The sequence below is a fragment of the Pteropus medius genome, unplaced genomic scaffold, assembly GCF_902729225.1.
Source record: "Pteropus medius unplaced genomic scaffold, Ma_sr-lr_union100, whole genome shotgun sequence".
Classification (NCBI taxonomy): domain Eukaryota; kingdom Metazoa; phylum Chordata; class Mammalia; order Chiroptera; family Pteropodidae; genus Pteropus; species Pteropus medius.
Genome location: NW_024349519.1, coordinates 7,488,651 through 7,509,900, shown reverse-complemented (window position 1 = coordinate 7,509,900; position 21,250 = coordinate 7,488,651). Strand labels below are relative to the sequence as shown.

Below are 21,250 nucleotides of genomic sequence, written 5' to 3'. Positions count from 1 at the left end.
GGAGTAATAGCTGCCTCTTAGGGTTGTTGAATTTAAACAAATTATATATGTAAACTGTCTTGCATAAAGCAAGATTCGTAAGGGCTCAGTAAATTTTGTCTCCCTTTATTTCCAACTGCCCATGCCCCCTTTTATTTCCTGTGTAGTCATCTAAACTGTGGCAAGAAATCCTTCCTGTTCTACATAATCATCGCTGAAGGCTGAGGAAAATGGCTTTAAGTTCACCCAGGATGTTTACATAATGTCCTTGAGCCAGAAGTCCAAGAAGTATCATATACCAGAGAAGCACTGTCACTCTCATGGTTAGTTTTACATTTGAAGCTATGGTTTTCTTTTTCCTTCTTTCTGCTGTAGCAAGTGCTCAGTGCATTAATATCTTAACCTTTGAAAGATGTTTTTACCCTTCTTTGGAATAATTTATAGGCAGAATGTGTGTGCTTGTGTGTGTGTGTGTGTGTGTGTGTATAGAATGCATAACAATAAAAAAAAAAAAAAACTTGAGTTAGTTTTTGCAGTCAGTAGAACTTGTTACCTTTTTCATCTTTTCTATTTATCTATCTTATGTTGCCAGAGATCTGTGGAATAATATGAAATGTGTATTTTGTATTGTAAGGATCCCGTGACTTGCTTTTTTAGTATTCTTTTTTTACACTGTGTTCTAGAGAACTTGCTATAATATTCCTAAAGGCCATAATAAATTTTGATGATAAAATCCCACTCTGGATGTTTGTATTAATTTATTTTTTTATCATTGAGATTTATCTTTCAGTTACAACATTTGTACTAACCTGTAATATAAAAATGTCTTCTATCATTTTCTTCTGTTTATTCTTCAAATCAGAAAGACAAAGGTGAAAATTTCTTGATGCCATATTCACTTTTCATCAAGATATTCCTTGATTCCTTTATCTAATTTTTAAACTCTAAAAATTCCTTTTATTAAAAAAATTTTTTTAGTACATGAATATTATTTTCTATAGCAAATGTAGCTCAAAATTTTTCAGTTTATTTCTGTCAATTATTTAGAGTCACAGAAGAAACTAACATAGCTGAGTAGCCTTTCTAGTCTGTTCTATTATTTTTTTTGAAACTTTCATCTTGGCACTATATGGCAGTAGAAACTGCAAGGAAAGGGGTTAATCTCACTTGCTCATAACTATCTTCCTAATAAGTAGTCGATGAACAGTAAATTTAGTTCTGGTTTGGGGTGTGTCCCATAATTAATAATGGAAAGTATAGAAGAATATATAAAATTCAAGTCAGAAGAAATCAGCTTGGCTCTCATCCGAGAAGCCTTCTCCAAGAGTACATGACAAACCTCGCATGGTTCCACGTGCTTCTAGATTCAATGGCCCAGATACCTACCCTTTATAGTTTATACATTCACCAGGCTGAAGGAACAAGTGGAATCTGAAATCCAGCTCCTTCTTTGTACACGCTGGCACAGGGCTGTGTTTTCCTGGAAGGAGAGGCACATTTTTCTAATTTACAGGAAGACAGTGTCAGGCATTTTTTCCTCTTCTGGGAAATTGACAAAGGCTAGTAGAGGCCCCTGAATGAATGTCTAACTGGGCAAATCTCCCACTTTGTTTTTCTTCAAAAGTGTCTTGGCTATTCTAGGCTCTTCGCTTTTGTCGAAATCTATATAAAAACAATCTTGCTGAGATTTTCATTAGACTTGCATTGTTTTTTTATTTTGTCAAGAATTGATTTCTTTTTGATATTTAATCTCATTTCACAGTGTTCCCCACCACTGGATTACATTGAAGCAAATCCTAACCATTCCATCACTCTAACTGTTTAGTTTAACATGTATCTGTAAAAGATAAAAAGTCTTTACGACAACAAAACACATTTACAATATCCAGGTTGAATTTTAATGTGCAATCTTACTAATCTAATGTATTAAGGAAGCCTAGCTCATTTTCATTAAAGTGATAGAGTGCAGAGAGCCTTCAACTTGTCCTTAGGAGAGATATATCTGGGTTTAAGCCCTGGCCCTCAACCTTCTGTGTGATTCCAGCAATGCTCTTTTCTTATCAACTCTAAATCTCAATTTTCTCATTAGCAAAAGAAGGATAAGTAGCTGTTTTATCCATTTCAGAATTGTCATCAGGATGAGGTAATAAAATTGAAAACAAACCACTTAAGTTGTGAAATACTAAAATTTCCAGTTAAATCCTCTCCTTTGAAAATGACCCTCAGGAAAAATTACCTGAAGGCAGTACCTCATCTTGTCTTTGTTTACCTTGTCTATAGTTTTAGCCTTGTTTACAGGTTTCTCTTCTTGAAAAACACATTACTTGGGTACTTTTTCTTTTTTAAACTTTAGGCTTATAGACGCTCATATTCATAAGTAATTTTGAATACCAAGAGAACAATGTTTACATTTGTATTTTCCACTTTTTCTGTTTTCACCTTTTCATTTCAATTTACCCTTTTTCTCGTGCCCCAATTATCAGGATCCTCGGCGCACAAACTGAAATTTTCGGAAGTTAATTTTAGTGGTCTTTTGGCCAACAGAGCTCTAAGATAACTAACAGGGGGAAAAAAAAAATTTCCTCCTTTGCAATCGGCCACGGCAACCACAGAAAAGCATTTAGATGGGCACATTTTGATTGCAAAAATCTCTCTCCATCTTTGAGGGGAAATTACTCATCTCCCTATAGGGGGAACTCTAAGGAGAATGTTTTCCAAAAAGGGGCCAACTGGGCGGTGTCCTCTTTTCCCAACGCCCAGATTTCTATTCTTAGATCTGAAGAGAGGCGGCAGCTTTCATTTTTCCTCTTCCTAGTTCCCAGACATTCTGCGGGGCCGAGGGAGCCCAGGCTGGCGGGTCCCGCGAGTGGCGGGCTAGGCTGCTGACCGCGCTTCGCCTCCCGCCGCTGCAGGGCCGCGGGCCTGGGGACTCCAAGGAGTCAGCTGAGTCAGTTTCTTACTGCGCGACTCCCCGCAGCGCCGCCCAGGAGAATGGGATCGGGTCGGTCTGGGCCCGCGCAGGGACCACGGTCACGGTCACACCGGCCTAGCCCAGCGCGAGCTGCACCCTCGCCACAGTTCTGAGCCACGCCTTGCCTGGGCGAGCCTCTCGCAGGCCACTGAGCTCATTTTGGGGGCCTGGGTAGGGGAGGAGAAAGCAGAGGAGGAGGGCTCAGGTAGGGCAGGGCAGAGCAGGCTGGGGAGCCGCCTACTTCCTGATAAACAGGCGGGCGTGGGTGCCGACGGGGCGGGAGGGTATCTGAGGCCGCCGGCAGTGAACTGTGTTCGCCGCGCGAGCCGTGGTCCGTGCCGCTGCCCCTGCCCTGAGCAGCGGGCCTTGGTGTGGGAGGGGCGGCCTGTTGGGAGCACGGTCCATCATGGCCAGTGGCAGCTGTCAGGGGTGCGAGGATAAGGACGAGGAAACTTTGAAGAAGTTGATAGTCAGGCTGAACAATGTCCAGGAAGGAAAACAGATAGAGACACTGGTCCAAATTCTGGAAGATATGCTGGTGTTCACCTACGCTGACCACGGTAATCATTTGCAAGGAAACTGTTCCTTTATCTCCGCCTCCCCCCTCCCCTCCACTTTTGCAAACTTTCCTTTCCCTCACTTTGTACAAACCTGGACTCTTAGGAAGCCACAAACTATATTCCTTAGGGAAAAAAATGAGCTTAGAATTCAGAGAAGATCTTGCGTTCACTTCTCTTGCTTTCTCTCCCCTCCCCCCCCGCCCCAGACTTAAATGGGTGCCATGGATGGTGACTTTGCTTCTTTCTCCCCACCCCCTTCTTTTCCAGCCTCCAAATTATTTCAAGGCAAAAATGCCCACGTGCCACTGCTGATCGTCTTGGACTCGTACATGAGAGTCGCTAGTGTGCAGCAGGTAAAGGAGTTGTTTTCATTTCACCCATTTTCCCTTCTCTTTGAAAGTAGATGTTTTCTGTCAATGTTATATACCCAGAGTTCTGGGTTAGTTCTGAGATTTGGCTTGACAAACCACTGATTGTGATTTTAAGATGGAAGCGTTGTCAAATCATTATCAAAAGGTGGTGTAAAAGAGCCCACAATGTGCTCCCTAATTGTTTTAAGAAATAACTTTATGCAGTTGACTGATTGATTATAGGTGGTGACAGAAGAGAAATAATAGTGGATAATAATGGATTGAAGTTTAGTTCTGTTATTGGCTACATAAGTTCATCAGTATTTAGATCAAATTCTAAGAATCTTCCCAATGTACAACATGTTCTAGAGATGACACCATTGTGAATAGTTTTCAAAAGGGGAGTAATGAACAGTAATAAATTAATAATAATTAAATTAATAAAACAAAGTAACTCGCAAGCTTTCATAGTTAAGTTTTTTTTTAATTTAAAGACAGATGTCTAGCCTTTAGTTGTAGTTTATCGTGTATTATCTAAAGAAAGTGATATTTTATAATTTCGTATAAGTTTAAATTTATAGTTTTCACCTGTTTTCACATAAAATGAATATAGAAGTGAAACTTAGAAACCCAGAAATTTGCTAAAGGTATTAGATATATTAAAAAAGGAGATCTAAGAAGAGAATTAAGGGTGATATACAGTCAAAACAAAATTACTGCATAACGTGTAAACTTCCTTTGTAGATTTAGAGATTTAGAGAACTGAAATCAGTTTTGTCATTTGTATGTAAGATCTTGAAGGGAACGAAAATTGAACTTTTAACTCCATTGAGGTACAGTTAGAAGCAATGTTTTAATACCCACTTGAGAGGCTAGACAAATGTTAGAGTTATCAGGATCTCTAAATCTGTATCTATCTGCCCTTATCTTTATGCTTATCTCTGTATTCAGTTATGTCTAGTCTGAGTGAACCATACACCTAGCTTCTTTTATATGAGGACATTTATATGTGGGATAAATGGTTACTTTTATTTTTCTTCAGCTGAAATATTTCCCATCTGATTATTGATTTTCAACATGTTAGCAAACAAAATTATGTAAAGATGGAAGTATGATGAAGACACTGTTCTTTTTAGCACTCAATGTCTGAATTTTGCCCATGAAATATGAGTCACTTTTTACCACTGGTCCATTGTGCTTTCTACCCCCATCATCCTTGTCTGGCAATTCTAATGCTTGGTAAAGTCACCTCTGCTGGGTGCCACTCAAAACAACTGGACACTGAGAGGGCTTTGGTTTGCAAGATCCAGAGCAGGCAGTCCTAGACTTGAGAACCTGCAGGAGCCTGGAACATACCCACCAACTAATTCTTCGTTTTAGGAACTGCCCAAGCCTGGACCTTTTTGTCTGAAGTAGTTATCAATATCACTCAAGAGCCTTGCTCAGGGGTTACCAGACACAAAGTATGCAAGAGAATAAGGAATTGTCTTCTTATTTGGCAGTTTATGGAATACAATTATTAGTTTCTGCACCATATCTGTATTAGTCTGCAAAGGGTATTATATATATTACTTTATTTGATTCTCACTGGAATCTCATTGCCCTATCAGAAATTTCACTGGATATTTTTCATCAAAGTAGCTCATTTGATCACAGAGCTACTGATAGAGCCAGGACTTAAGTCTTCATATACCTTCAGATTCTCTTTTTATCTTACAATTCACTAGCGGCTAAATTCACAAGCTTTTGAGCAAATGAAAAGCACAGCGGTTTGGTACAAATATTGTGACCATGCTAGGTGCAATGACATTATCAATTTTAATTATCATTGATCTTGTCAATGGGCTGTGCAAAGGGGTCTGTCATTGATATTTTAATACTCCACTTAAAAGAAAGTGGTTTTTTTTTTTTCCTTCAAATTTCTTCATATTACTGGTATAATTAAAAGGTATACCTTTAATGCTTTACATGTTGAATTAGCTGGAAGTGCTGAATGAAAAGCTCTTAATGATGAATTTAAAGAGTTAAGGTAAATTATTCTTCAAAAGTAAATATTAAGATTTGTTTCTAGAATTCATTTAATATGATAGTCCGGACTCTGAATTTTTGTTTTCAAGATCTTTTTATATTTTATTCATGCTCTTTAATAAATGAAAATCTTTAGAGAATTGATAGTTAGGCTAGCTGTCCTATTACTTTTCTTTTCCTGCAGTCATCTGACCATTTCTCTGTGCTCCTCAATTTTACATTACTTCTCTTCATCCACATGGTTTCCCTTTGTAGTAGGGAGTGAAATAAATGAAGGTGACTAAAATTTTCTTCAACTCCTAGACTCTTTCCTATTGTGCATTAATTAGATCCTTGAATTTACAGAATAATTATAATAAAGTGAAACTTCAAATTTAATTGTATTACCGTGCAGGATGGGAACCTTCTCTCTTTGAAAGATAAACATTTAATTGAATAGATTAATGGATAAATTGCTACCTCTGCTTTGCTGCCAGCAATTCTGTTTAATCATAGAAGCTCAGTTGCCTCAGTCTTTTTGCAAAGCAGTTTCTGATGCTGCTGCTTCACCAACCAAAACAAAACAGGTTTTCTCCTTGAGTCAGCCATGCAGGTTCAAAAATGAGTATAGCATCCTATGTGCTTTATGATTTATTTCCCACTGGAAGCTGTTTCAAATGTTATTTTCTTAAATACTTGGAGTGGTGGTGGGGGTGGGGAGAAAAGTCTCAATGTATTTTATGAATGCACAAAAATAGCTGGTTTCTATGACAGCTGGGTTGTCAATGTCAGTTCAGCTTACATGGAGGAGGATGTACTACTTAAATATAGGAAAAATAGCTGTCAGAAATTGCTGTCTTTTCAGGCTGCATGAAAGTATGCTTAATCCAGAAAAGATCCAGAAATGATATTGTAAATTGTAAAGAGATCTTTTGCAATCATTTCTATCATGTGAAATACCCCTGTTTATTCATATAAACAAGTAAGAAACTTATGCCTTATTTCTTATTGGATGCATAGAATTTTTTTTCACCATGTCATTCAGCTCTCTGCATCACTCAACTCCACTTATTCATCCAGTCTTAATTTGGCAGTAGTTCCCTACCCATCGTGCTATCTCTTTACTTTTTTGCACCTTACTCTCCTTATAGCTCATCAGTTTTAGAAGGTTCCACTTCCCTGTTTTGAATGACCAAATTTATAATTCTTTTGAAATCTGGTGCAAGTCTTACTTTTTCTATATTATATTATCTGAGTAATTCCAGTGGACAGTGAATACCACTTTCAGGATTCATATTATGTTGCTATTACACATCATACTTAAATAATTTTTCATTAATCACTAGCTAGATGTTACATATATATGCATTTTCTTTTATTTTTATGACCATATAAGGCATAGGTCTGTAATAAAATAAGAAGAATTAAAGACTCCTTATATTTAGAGAGGGATATACAGCAGGAAGAGTGAGTTAAATTTAATTTCCAGTTTGGAATTAAAAATACTGTATTAAAAAATTATATTTTAAAAATTGTATTTTTTCAGATGTAAAGAGCAACTTATTCAAGTTGGCATCATCCATAAATGGACTGAATGGAAATATACTTAAAATGCACCAGTAAGATAATGTTTCATTTGGAAATGTGGAAGAGCCCAGGGACATTCATGACGTCTAGCTCTCATCAGCTCATATTTAAATGTCCTAAAGAAGTCTAGAGAGTCCCATTGAAAAATTCTGCCTCCTCTCTATGTTATAATGCCTTTTTTTTCCTGTAACAGATGTTACATTTCATCAGACAGCGATGCTATTTCTCTTGACAGTTTTTCTAGGTCCATCACTTGAGAAGCAGTCTTTCCTGATAATTTATACTTTGTCATAAAAATCTCCAACTTCCCTAATCCTATATTCCAAACCACTGTATTTTTTTTCCTATAATTAAAAATCCTAAATATTTAAAATAAATTTTGCCAGGTGGATATGACTTAAGTAGTACAAAGGCCTGAGTATAGCCTTTCTTGCACTTCAGAATCTTGGTATGTCCTCTAAAACTACTTTTTATTTTTGTATTTTACTTTATTTTATTTCTTTTTATTTAGACAATAGGCACATCTGTTTTCTTCATCATTTGGAAATATGTTATAACATTTTTTGTATACTCTCTGGTTTGATTTTTGGAGAAAGATGTATCCTAAGTACATGGCTTTTCTTAGTAAGCATTTTAGGGTGTCATTTTATTTTAAATAATGTAGTCACCTATTTAACTAAGAATGAAGAGATTCATGTTAGACCGAATATATTTCATTAGCATGTTTTTAAAAATATGAATATTTGGCTTTCTTGCTTTCAGGTGGGTTGGTCACTTCTATGCAAATTAATAGAAATCTGCCCAGATACAATGCAAAGCTTAATGGGACCAGAAGATATTGGACATGATTGGGAAGTCCTTGGGGTTCACCAGTAAGTATGATAGATGAGTCAAAACAAACTGTGTTAAATATTTCTCTATACATATTACAACCCTTTCTTTGACACGTTATATTGGAAATCGAAGGCAATCTAGTAAAATCCTTAAAATACAAGGATATTTTTCCTTGAATCAATGAATTACATTTATAGAGAGCTTTCAACTCAGAAATATATTATCTAATTGAATTAGAAAACTAACACTTTAGGTAAAATGTCATGTATTATTATTATTTTACTAACATAATAATGTGGCTATATAGTTGGTTATGTTGTAGATTTTTAATGACTGCTTATGAATTCAAAACAGGAAGAATTTTTTACTTTTTAATTGTAGAACTGATACAAACCACTAGTTCTTTAAAAAAAAGTATGAGAACTAAACTGTTAGTTCTGTAAATAGCAATTTAGAAGTTTATGCTTTACTGTCTTTAAAAAGTACATTAATATATATTCACACATATACATTTAATGAGCTTAAACCACAGCTTTCCAAATGAAGAAAAAAAAGGAAATTACCTTTCAGAACATCTGCAGCCAGGTCTTGATAGCTATTTTACCAGCTATGTTATTGCAATTTGCATCATATTGTCTTGTTAGATGAGACCACTTCTTTAACCATAATTGATTAAGAAAAAATTTTCTGAAGAAAAATCTGTTTTCAGGAAAATCCTTTTTGGATAACTTTGTTTCTTGACATTTAAAAAAATATCTTCTGTCATTAACTTTAGGCATTCTTTATGCCTAATGCGACTTTTCTTTACCATGGAGAAGTGAATATATATTGCTTCCAATTGATATATTGCTTGTGAAAATTGTAATTTTACATCTTTGTGTTGTTTATTAGTAGCAACTGTAGCTCCACATTTAGATAAATAAGTGTTGTTTGTTCATAAGTGAACATATCTGTCCTCATACATTTTTCTATTTTTCATAAGTGTGTTACTTTTCTTTAGTTTTTCTAGCATCTAAAGAGCATATTTTCAGCATCTTTACAGTTAGTATATGTTCTCATCTCCAAACTAATCTTAGAAATTCTATGAGTCAGTTTTAAAATATGTAGCATTTAATGAAGAATTATGCAAAATATACCTTTAATTAGTAATTGTGATGTTATGTGTCTCTTGTTTTGATTGAGAATTTCTAAGATCCCCAAAGATTAGCAATTTATAACCTTAGGAAGTGTTGAAAAACATATTCTAGTACAAACCAGCTGTTCAAATTAAATTACAGAAACATTTCTACAGGGAATCTCATTTACTCATTCATTCATTCAGATACTCATTTGCTCATTCATTCATTCTCTATTCATCAACTATTTATCACACCTCTACTTTAGGCCAGAAGCAATGTGAACAATGTAGACATACTCTTGCTCTCTACAGTGGAACATTTTAGATCATTTTCAGCAAAAATTTACTGTAAAACATTTCTCATCATATTCAAAGATTTTTTTTCCCCCCAAAGGCTTATAGTACTGAAGAGGAAATCCCTTGTGTGGTGAATTCAGAAATAGCGAGAATGGTTCAGGGACCGGTAGGGGCAGCATGGATAAGAGCAGAATTGACAGAGTCGAAGGATGGAGTCTCTCCTCACCTCACCAACTAGAGATCTTGTGACAGGTTCCTTGGATCTATATGAAGCTGCGGATGCCACCAAGCTCTGTCTACTTTTAACAATGTAAAGCCAAATAAGAATGAGTAGGAACAGATTACAGATTGTTTATTTTAGAATTGATAACTCAAGGACTCAAATTTAATGGATTTCTAATTGAGTATTATTTATAAACTAGATTCCCTTTCTATTATAAAATATGTTCGATCTCTTTTAAAAATAGTAAAATTCAATAATTTATTCAACCATTCTTAATTTATATACATAAATTAAAAGCTTTATTACATTTCTCTATTTTTTAATACATGAATATGCATTACATATAATTCATTAGTTTATATCACATATAAAATGGATTTAGTCTCTTGATGCATATAACTCTTCATGATATTTTAGATATAGAATTAGGCGAAAAAGTTAATAATTGAATTAAAATGTTTAGAGGAACAAGTTATAACTTTTCTAGGGAGACTCATAATGATTTCCTGTTAATTGTCATAAGCCTGGCTCAGGTTTCTAGGAAGAAAAAAATACATGAGCTTCAATATAGGAAATGAAATATGATGGAATAAATAAAAAACATTATCTAAAAAAGCAAATATCTAGGCATATTTCATCTCACTGTTTTTAATTACAGACTGATTATTAAAATGCTCACCGTTCATAATGCCAGTGTAAACTTGTCAACAATTGGACTGAAGGCTTTAGATCTCCTTCTAACTTCAGGTAATATATACACAATATATTTTTAATGTCGACTCAAATTAAAAAAAAAATTTATTAAATGTGTTTTGTCTTTTTAAGGTATAATAACATAATATAACCTAAATATTGATGATTTGTAGGTTCTGCCTAGACCTGAAAACAAAGAATCTTGATATTTTGAAAGAATTGTAATCATTGCTGTGATGGACACTTGCTATGATATAAGGTTTTGAGAAGAAAAGCTGCTTACAGGGGAGGTAATCAGGAAGGATAGGGAGGCATTTTCCTCATAGTGGTGGAAGGTGCTTTAGAGAACAGCCTGTGAAGAGTTGAGAGGCCTGAGGAGATAGCATGATAGGAGCCTAACATTTGGGTGGGAAGATTATAAATGCTCTCATTGGCTCTCCTAAGTAATGAAGACCCAACAGAAGAGAGAAAAAGAAGAAAGTAGGTGAAGATCAAAATATGAAGGAAGAGGAATAAGAAAGACCCACTACAGCCTTTTATTAAAATATATAATGGATGTACTAACTAGTCTTAACTCTGAGTTATTTTAAACTCATCTTTGGGAGTGTTTTTTTTTTTTTTTTTAATTCATTCTCGCTTTGTCAATGGACAAGAAGCTGAGGGTTTACAAACTTAAAAAACTTTCCAATACTGGGATATGTTGAAGTCAGTAGTGTGCAGATAGTTCAGAAATTTGACATGCGTTTAGAAAAGACTAGTTAATTTAATTTCTTCTATATAAAATTCAGAATTTTGTCCTGTTTGGAAAGTTTTTAATGTGCTTTAAAGTTCATTTCAGGTGTTGGGAATTTTTTTAACAGTTAATTTATGATTCGCTTTTATTATTTGGCTTATTAGTTAGTTGATTTAATAGTCATTTAATAGATATTTACTGTTGTGCTGGGAACTCTGACAGATGAGGCAAAATTTCCATAACGTAGAAGTTCACATTCCAGCACCACTGTCCAATATAATTTTTTGCTATGAAGGAAATGTTGGATATGTGTACTGTTCAGTATTACAGTTAATAACCATATGTGCTAGCTATTGAACATTTGAATATGACTGAATTTTAATTTATTTAATTTTAGTTAATTTAAATTTGAGTTTAAAGTGCTACATGCGATTAGTAGATACCAAATTGGACAGCACAGGCAAACACCTAAAGGGTATCTAAAGAAATAATTTCAATTTAATGAGAATAGTGCTATAATAGAGATATGAAGATAACCACCATAGAAACATAGAAACATAGAGAGAGCAACTAAACTCATTGTAGAAGTTAAGATGGTGACGATAGGGAATAGGAGTAGGCTAGGTTTGGGATATTCAAATGGTATTTTCTAAGAGGCAGATAGAAATATGTTTCAGGAGTTTAGACCTTTTGGTCTTGGCTACAGGTATTTACTGGGAATCACACAGTAAAGTGTACTGGAAATTTAGAAAGACTGTAGAGCTTGATAGGTCTAACATTTGGGGCAATTAAATGGTTTATCAAAATGGAAAGTCCACAAACTATTCATAATCCTCATGTTGAAATTAACACATTAAGTGTTAAAGCAGCTGTTTACCTTGGGCATATTGTTCTCTTCTTAATAGATAAAATCACTTTGCTGATATTGGATGAAGAAAGCGATATTTTCTTGTTAATTTTTGATGCCATGAGCACTTTTTCTGCCAACGACGAAGTCCAGAAACTTGGATGCAAAGCTTTACATGTGCTGTTTGAGAGAGGTATTTAAAAGTGCCAAATTATCTATTTTGATATTTGTATTAAAAAAAAGAGTTTATTATGGGAAATGTAGAATATAAATATGATAACAAGAATGTATCTAGAATTGTACTGTTTATTAAGAAGTAGAAGTTGTCAGTCAAGCGTAAGTAATGGGGTTAATTCAGAAATAGTGCTTGTTTTTGTGAAATGAACTTCATTCATAGGTTATAAATTATACAGTTGTAGTATCCTTCTTCCATTGCTTAACAAGGCATAATGTTCACTTTGCAAACCAGATGTGTAGGTGTTAAAGAAAAAATAAAACTGTAAACCCGAGTAATGATTAAATTTGGGTTTATGATGTTGAGTCATCACCAGAGATTTTAGAAATTGCTAATGAACCAAGAGGTTTGCAAGCACCTTTAAGAAAAAGACTAACATGTATTTTATCATATGACACTGAGATTGATAACAGAAATTATCATGTAATTTTAGAGTCGGTTGGAACCTTTAGTCTTTCCACTGGCTTAATGAAGAAATGGATCAGAAGCGAAATGAGCAACCTGCCTGAGGGCACACTGCTGGTTACCACCACTGCAGTTCAGTTTACCACACACTTTGGGTGCACCTTTTGCATCATGGGAGCCCACAGTGCTAGGGTTTAGCATTAAGAATAATTTATGTGTCTATATCAGTTCACCACTCTAGTTTGTGGCAGCTCCACGAATGGGGTAGATCACCTTATCCTGTTAAATTCCATTTCATTCCAGAAGGACCTTCAACAGCTAATAGATATTTATAGTACATTAGAGAAAAAATGGATGAATAAATGGGTGAAGGGAAAATAATATGAAGTTAGTTAAATTTACTACTTATTTAGGGTCCTGTATATTGGCAAAGGGATAGACCAGAAACATGGCACTTTGCTTACTATCGGGCAAAGAAAAGAGGTAAACAGCATTGGTTACAAATTTACTTAGATGAAAATAAATCCATTTATCAGCAGAAGCAATGGGACTCATTAGAGATCTGAGAACATCCTCCCATGGGTTTCCCTGGACGCAATGATAAAGTTATACACATTTTGCAAGGAATACAAGTGTATGTCAGTGAAAGACACTCTATCCAAAGTCAGAACAGCATGGACTTAGTACCCAGCCCTCTGATGGTCATGCTTGGTAGAGAAGAGTTTACTGTGTGTGACAAATGGAAGAACTGCATGTCTTTCAGGCTGTCTTCTATAAAAGTTATTTTTTTGCAACTAAGCTTTTGATAAGAATTGGGCAGAATACAGTTTGAGGTTTTTTGTCTTGCAGGGCCTGTAATCTTCTGTGTTGCAGCTTAGGGACACATTCTTATTCATGGGAGAAGGGCTAACATCACTCTCTCACCAGCATTATGCGGCCCATCCATGACATATGGAGAAGCATCAGAGAATGTTAAAAAGATCTCATTCAAAAGAAAGATCATCAGTGCTGACAGTATGATAATTGAAAATGTAGAGTAGAAAAATTGCTGAATTTTTTGAGAGTGTCAAGTTCCCCAGGACTTAGTGGCAGCTGGAAAGTTAATTTCCAAAATTTGAAAGTATACTGTGGAATCTGCTCCAAAAATGAGAAAGTTTCATGACACTCCTCATTTATTAGAAAAGCCGAACCCATTTCACCTTATATTATATGGACTCTTGGTATAAAGTTGAAAAACAAAAAAGTACTGTTGACCATGAAGATTGCTGTTTTTTCCAACATTTTTGTCAGTGCCATTCTCAGGCTAGATAAACCAGATTTTTATACGTGTTTTGTGGTTCCCACCCAATAAAATGACTCCAAATGGAACTTATTGACTTGATCAAGAGACTTTAATTATGAAAATTAATGATGAATTTTGATCTCTGATGCAATCAAACAGAGTCTTTCAGTCTAATTACTTGTCATTTGCTGAAGTTCATTCCTCTTGAACTGATGAATTTAGCTGAGCTGTCCTTCAACCGTGTACCATTAACCACTCCTTTTTAAGTATGGTAATATGTTCATTTTCATTATGTCATGTTTATTGATCATTGGTCAGTTTTCTCCAGCATCCCCCAAGTGAAATTGTAAACAGTTTTGTTTTACTGAGAACTGTTTGGTCACTAACACTTTTACATTTCAAAACATGGAATAACTCCATGTTTTGAAATGTAAAAGTCAAAACAAAATTATTGTCATTTCAATAGCTCTTTTTCCTATTCTAAAATTCTTAGGAAGGGATTTTTTGCTGAGATATATTTTCGAATTTACATCTATTGTATTTACCATGTCTTATAACTATCATGAAGTTTTGAGTAATTAAACTTTTATATCACCTTTAAGCTTTTTCAGTATTTTGTCTTTCATTTTTCAGTTTCAGAGGAGCAACTGACTGAATTTGTTGAGAATAAAGATTATATGATACTGCTAAATGCATTTAAAAAATTTAAAGATGAAGAGGAAATTGCACTTTATGTACTGCACTGTTTATATTCCCTAGCAACTCCTTGTAAGTAGTCTATATAAATGATCTCTTTTTTATTGTAATTTCTGAAAAATTACAATATATCTCCCTAAGTGTTTTAAAAGTATTTTTATTATTTAGAATCTTGTGGATGCTAAACCTATTTATTTATTTATTTATTATTTATTTATTGATAATGTACTGCAGCTGGCTCTGGGGAAACAGTAGCAGAAAATAAAACACGTTTCTTGACTTTAAAAGCCCATAGTACAATGGGAGATGCAGATAAAGATAGTACAGAGGTGATCACAATGCAGTATAAGGCAAGTGTTGGCTGAAGTACCTAGGGTTATAAGAATAAAAAGGGAGTAAGGCAAGATCTCTTCACAGAGACTTGAATGATAAGAGCTTTGTGTGTATAGAGGTGTGAAGGGAAGTGTAGGGCAGGGCAGAGTGTCCCAGGCGGGGGCCATCATTAAGTGTAAAGTGGAGTAAGAGAGAACGTAGTGCATTTAAGAAGATAAAAGTATCCCAGAAAACTGTGTGTTTATGAGTGTGCATGTGTGTGTGTGTGTGTGTGCACGCACACATGTATGAACATGCACAGCCCTGAGCATCTGCTTATGTGTCATTTAATGGAGATGGGGGAAGGGCTTGATAAGACTCAGTTGATGAGACTAGAGGCTGGAGGCATAAGATTGTGGAGGGCCAGAAAAACCACAGGAAGGAGATTAAACTTTATTGTGATTCTTGTTTAGCATTTTCTTGATATTTTGAAATCTAGCCACTTTTATCGTGGAAAAAGTACACATAAGAAGAAGTACACAAAAAGTACACATAACTTGCAGTGTATGCTAACAGTGATTACAAATGGGCTAAAATAATGCTTCAGGTTTAATTACTTTTGTTTTGTGAGTGCAGGTGAGCATTTTGTATTTCATGTATTACCTGGGCAGGTTTGTATAAGATATACACATGCATTTATCTAGTAATATTTTCATCTTCACACATATGAAATTGTGAGGATTAAATGGGTTAAATAATGTGAAAAGTGCAGAATCCCTGTCTTGTAATATGTGTTATAAAAACATTGACAGTATTATTACATAATTTGTATTTCCTATGTTTAGTACATTATATATAATATGCACATATGGTTTCAGACTTGGAAATCTGCAAATGCGAGTCTTCAGAAAAACCCAATCCCTTTTTGAAAGAAATTTTTTTCTTTGTGTTGGTTATATAATCCATCATTTTCTTATCCATAGGAAACTAAACACTTAGAAGTAGATGGGGCTGAACAATAATAGAGAATGGACATACTTTTAGATTTCTCTGAGTCATCTGCTGTCAACAACCTGAAATATTCTTCATTTTACTTCTCTTTGGCTATATTTATGTATTTGTTTATTTATTTTGAGCTGGTTGTTTTTGAAATTCATTGTTTTCCACCCATATCTGATGTAACTCCAGTGAAAATGTGTTGATTCATAATTTAAAGGTCAAGGAAAGTAACAGATAAAAAAAAATCAATGTTTTAAATACTGATTATAATAGAAAGGCATTTGCCTTTGAGTGTTAGGGAAAATCATGTCTGCTATTCTGAGTAAAAGCAAAAAGAAAATTTTTTAAGAGGCCATTTCCTTTCATTACAACATGTTTTCTATATTTAATTTTTTAAGCACAATTTAAACATTAAACATATATTTTTTGGAAAATGGTTAGTTTGGCTATGTTGAACATGATATTTAAATTTGGAAATGTAGCTATTATGCTGCCATATATTTACAATCTACATAAGATATCTTTATGCATATTTCAGAGGGGAAATTATTACCTTATTGAAAATAATGATTTCTTTAAATTTAGGCAATAATATTGAAGTCCTCATGAGTGGCAATGTCAGGTGTTATAATATTGTGGTAGAAGCCATGAAAGCATTCCCTATCAATGAAAAAATTCAAGAAGTGAGTTGCCGGTTGCTCCATAGGCTTACATTAGGTGAGTTATAATTATTGATTAATCTATTATTACAGTTTACATGATGTAAGTTTATATAGCATATGTATGTTGTATGTTAATGGATAAGTAATGTATTGACATATATTGGATGGAAATATCAAATAGTAAATAGTTCTTCCATGCTTAGATGGAATTTTAAAAAGAGAGGCAAAAATAGATATGTATAGTATAAGAAGTCTTATCTTATTGTAAGTGCTATATTTAAAGTATTATTGTGTAAATTGTTGATACATACAAAAGAATAAGCATAATGTGTAGAAAATATGGAGCACAATGCAGAAGAACTGTCCATCTTACTTAAGTATTAGTATATTATTAGTGCTGATAAGGCTACTCTGGATTACCTTTTTTTCTTGTTTTCTCTACAGAGGTTAATTCTATCCAGAATTTTGTGTTGATAACTTTTTTGCTTTCTAAATATAGTTATACTACAATCACATATCTCCTTAAACAAAAGTGTTCATGTTGGCTTGTTTTTGCTTAATAAAAATGGTATTATACTGAACGTCGTCTTCTGCAATTAAATAAAATTAACATTGTGTATAGAAGACTCATAAATATGCTATTAGTGCCTCCTCTTTGTGAAATGCCTGATTTTACAGGGGCCAGAACTGACCTGGGAGCACTTTAGAATCTTTTTAAAGTACAAGCTGAATGTGGAAGACTCTGGTTGAGCTACTCTACCTGGGAGAGAGTCTAAGGCTAATCTGTTGATCGCAGTGATGTGTACTTTTCCACAAGTCTATTCTGGCTTGTCCATTTGCTTTTAGCTCAGAGTTCTTGTTTCAACTCCCTGTCGAGCCTCTCTCTGCTCCCTTCCCCTAGCACTATCTTCCAGGATTGTTTCAAGGATCAAAAAAACATTACATATATGAAACCACTTTGGAAACTATGAAAGAAATGTTCAAATATTAAGACATTATTATTACATCTCCATTCTTACAGATGAGGACCTATTTCAGCAAGTATGTCTGTTTTATGCAAGATCATGTAGTCAGTAAGGGGTGAAATAAGGCTGAGAACCCAGATTTCTGTATCCCTAAGCAAAAGTATTTCTTCTAAAATGTAGTAGTTTTTTACTAGTTTATCAGGTGAGATTTTTATTCATTATATCTTCATGAGGAAGGACGCAGCTGTCGTAGCAAGGTGATACCTGAGAATGTTTTAACATAATTCAAATACCGGTTTCTTAAATCTAGCTAATAGAATAGCACACTAATATACAATTCTCTGTTTCATGTTTTACAACTTACCACAGTCAAGTTATAACTTGTATGACTTGTATTAAAAAGAGTGCTTGGTATTGTACCGTTGAAATTAAATAAACCAGACAAGCTATCCTATCATTATAAGTTTGTATTATTCTGTAATTTTTTGAAAATAAAAAGGTATCGAATTGATTTTTAGATAAGGGTGTTTTTTTTTCTCATTTATGTCTTATCAGATTATTTGTTCCATTTAGTTTTTAGAGAATTTGTTATCCCTGTTATTGTTCAACTGCCTTTTGATTTTGAAGCTATCGATTAGTGTTTAGCATGGACTTTAGGCTTTTCATGATACAGAAAATTTTCCAATTTTGGCTTTGTGTCACAGGGATCATTTAATTACACTTATGGGTAAACGTAGGAATTTCATTCTTACTTGTAGAAAGAAACCTGGCAACTATTAGTGAGTTACCAATAAGCTAAATGGAAGGAGGCACATATTTCTGGAATATTATTTATACATTTTTACCTCAGAAGGATTTAGATTTTTGGATGATGTGTCGATTTTCAGAAGAATGACTGTAAAAAAGTGTGGGACATCTGGGTTGTGTTAGAATTGGTGAAATATTTGCTCATTTTTCTTCTAAGATTTTCATAGACAAGATCAAGTAATGATAAGTGTGCCAATGGGTTTTCTCAGCAGTATTCCTTTAAGTGAAAGAAGGATGTTTTAGCAAAACCATTTAATATCAAGAGAGGGATTTTTTCCTTTCATCTTTTAGAAGGCAAGAAATTAAGCTATTTTGCACAATGAATATTGTAGTGCCATATATAACAGATACCTCATTGTTTTTATATGATGACGAGAGAGAGTCAAAGAACACAAAGCTAACATAACCCAAACATATCAATTTTTTTGCCCAGTCATTTCCATTGTCTAAGATAATTGAATGACTACACGAAACATATTTTCAAAACTTTATGCAATCCTATTAGGCTATTTTAATTAAAGTAAATGTATGTTTTAATGTCATTAAAATATTCATCGCTAATTTGAATTATTGGTTTAAATACTGTTATATAATTAAAAGGAATTTAAGTTCCATGGGTGAAAATTCAGCTACTATCTCACTTGACTTGTAGGTAACTTTTTTAACATCCTGGTATTAAATGAGGTACATGAGTTTGTGGTGAAAGCTGTGCAACGGTACTCAGAGAATGCAGCATTGCAAATTGCAGCGCTCAGCTGTTTAGCTCTCCTCAGTAAGTAACTTTACTAAAAAGAAAATTCTTACAGATGCATTTGATCTTGAATGTTGACATTATAACAAGATAACATTATAACAGGAAAGTCATATGTAGAGAAAGACACGTTAAATTTTTTTTCTGTCCTAATGTAATTCATTTTCCAATAGAAAATACTTTCAAGGGAACTAACGTTTCTCAATTCATATATCTGTAAATACATCCTTGATTTAGCTTCATTATTGGGCAGCTAATCTTTCTAACTGATATTAGTCTGTTAGTTTTGTTTGGTTCCCTCTTCCTTATCTGATCTTTTGTCTAGATGGGATGGCAGTGTCATGAGGTGTATAATATATTAAAAAGGTCTTTGTAATTACCAAGGCTACTACTACAGAACACCTCACTCTGTTGATGTTTCAAAGTACGGACTTAGAGTTGGTCATTCAAACTGTAAGTCATATGTTTATTTTTTTTCAAGCTGAGACCATTTTCTTAAATCAAGACTTAGAGGAAAAGAATGAGAATCAGGAGAATGATGATGAAGAAGAAGATAAATTGTTTTGGCTAGAAGCCTGTTACAAGGCATTAACATGGCATAGAAAGAACAAGCATGTGCAGGTTGGACTATTTCATAAATATTGTAGTTATTCTAAATTATGTTTGTTCAATGATTTATGTTTTGACAGGTTTCTTTTCTTTTTCTCCCCTAATCCAGGAGGCCGCATGCTGGGCCCTAAACAATCTCCTTATGTACCAAAACAGTTTACACGAGAAGATTGGAGATGAAGATGGCCAGTCAGTAGTTTTGATTTAATGTGACAGAAATTTCAGTTACATTTTAATCAATTTATATAAAATGCCATAACTATAACTTTAATTATAGAAATATTTTTAATATAGGCATTTATGTTTTAAGACTGCCACAAAACAGTAATGAATACATAATTTTTTGATTCTATTGTCTTTAATAGTTAGTAAAAGGTGATGTGTTTGGGAGTTATTACTGAAACATTTGGAATCAAGAGTCATTCAGTAAATCATGAATCGTTGAGAAAGAACCTTTCAATTTTCTGGCTGATCATTTAAAAATGCCATATTAATTAATCTCAGGTGATAGAAATCACAGAGCCGTCTGTGACCTTTTCTGCTGCAGTGACTAGCCAACAGGTTGTCAATATCAGGAATTAAATGCTGCTAGAAGCCTCCTGTAGTGATTCTCAAATTGATGTTGCTTTATTGACCTGTCTTCTCTTGACAGCATTATTTGTAGCTGTCAGATCCTGAGGAGGCTTTCTATGAGAGGGCCATTCAAGCATCATAAGACCAGCCCTCTTTCCCAAAGATACAAACTATAAACAGAGTTCTCTGTATATCAGATTTGTATCATGGCCACAAGCTGTATTTTATGGCAACTGCTTATATTTGTGCTGTTTGCTCTTGGTATGCTCCAGATTTTAAAATTTGAATGACTTTCCTTGGAAACCTAAATAGTAATAGTCTACATCTCAAATCCTAACAGCCTGTTTGCATAGTGATCCACTGCTAATCAGAAGGGAATTAATGACGCATATGCTATTTAATCAAACATCTACATTTTGAAAGGAAACAGTAATTCTTTTGAAAACTATGTTAAACTGGCATCCTGATTCACTTTGAACAATATTTTTAAGGGGTTTGGGTAAGGTAGGTTCATGTTACAGTTACAAATTTCAGTTCATAGCAGACTGATTCCTCAATAGCCATAGGAATCTTTAAAATAAATACATTATTAAAAGACAATATATTTATGCTTTACATTTCAAAAATGTACACCACTTCTTTACGATTTTTTCTTTCTTGTTTCCAATTATCTTCTTTTTCTCACTTTATATTTTTACTCTCATCACTTCTTTATAGATTTGCTGAGTTTTTTCCCCCTCTACTGCCTATCAACTT

General features: G+C 34.1%; 1 protein-coding gene across 2 annotated transcripts in view; it reads left to right on the top strand.

Annotated features, from left to right (window-relative positions):
* The first annotated feature begins 2,770 nt into the window (after nt 1-2,770).
* Nucleotides 2,771-21,250, top strand: part of LRRK2 (leucine rich repeat kinase 2) — a 114,393-nt gene continuing 95,913 nt past the window's right edge. Inside the window, exons 1-11 of one of the 2 annotated variants that reach the window (XM_039882306.1) lie at nt 3,493-3,510; nt 3,778-3,863; nt 7,414-7,486; nt 8,217-8,326; nt 10,584-10,672; nt 12,257-12,391; nt 14,754-14,888; nt 16,713-16,844; nt 19,214-19,333; nt 19,794-19,933; nt 20,031-20,110. In XM_039882306.1, the coding sequence (XP_039738240.1) occupies nt 8,265-8,326; nt 10,584-10,672; nt 12,257-12,391; nt 14,754-14,888; nt 16,713-16,844; nt 19,214-19,333; nt 19,794-19,933; nt 20,031-20,110 (893 nt within the window). In that variant the 5' untranslated portion in view covers nt 3,493-3,510; nt 3,778-3,863; nt 7,414-7,486; nt 8,217-8,264. Of the gene's footprint in view, nt 3,511-3,777; nt 3,864-7,413; nt 7,487-8,216; nt 8,327-10,583; nt 10,673-12,256; nt 12,392-14,753; nt 14,889-16,712; nt 16,845-19,213; nt 19,334-19,793; nt 19,934-20,030; nt 20,111-21,250 lie in introns of both variants that reach the window. The other variant, XM_039882305.1, reaches the window with a different exon arrangement.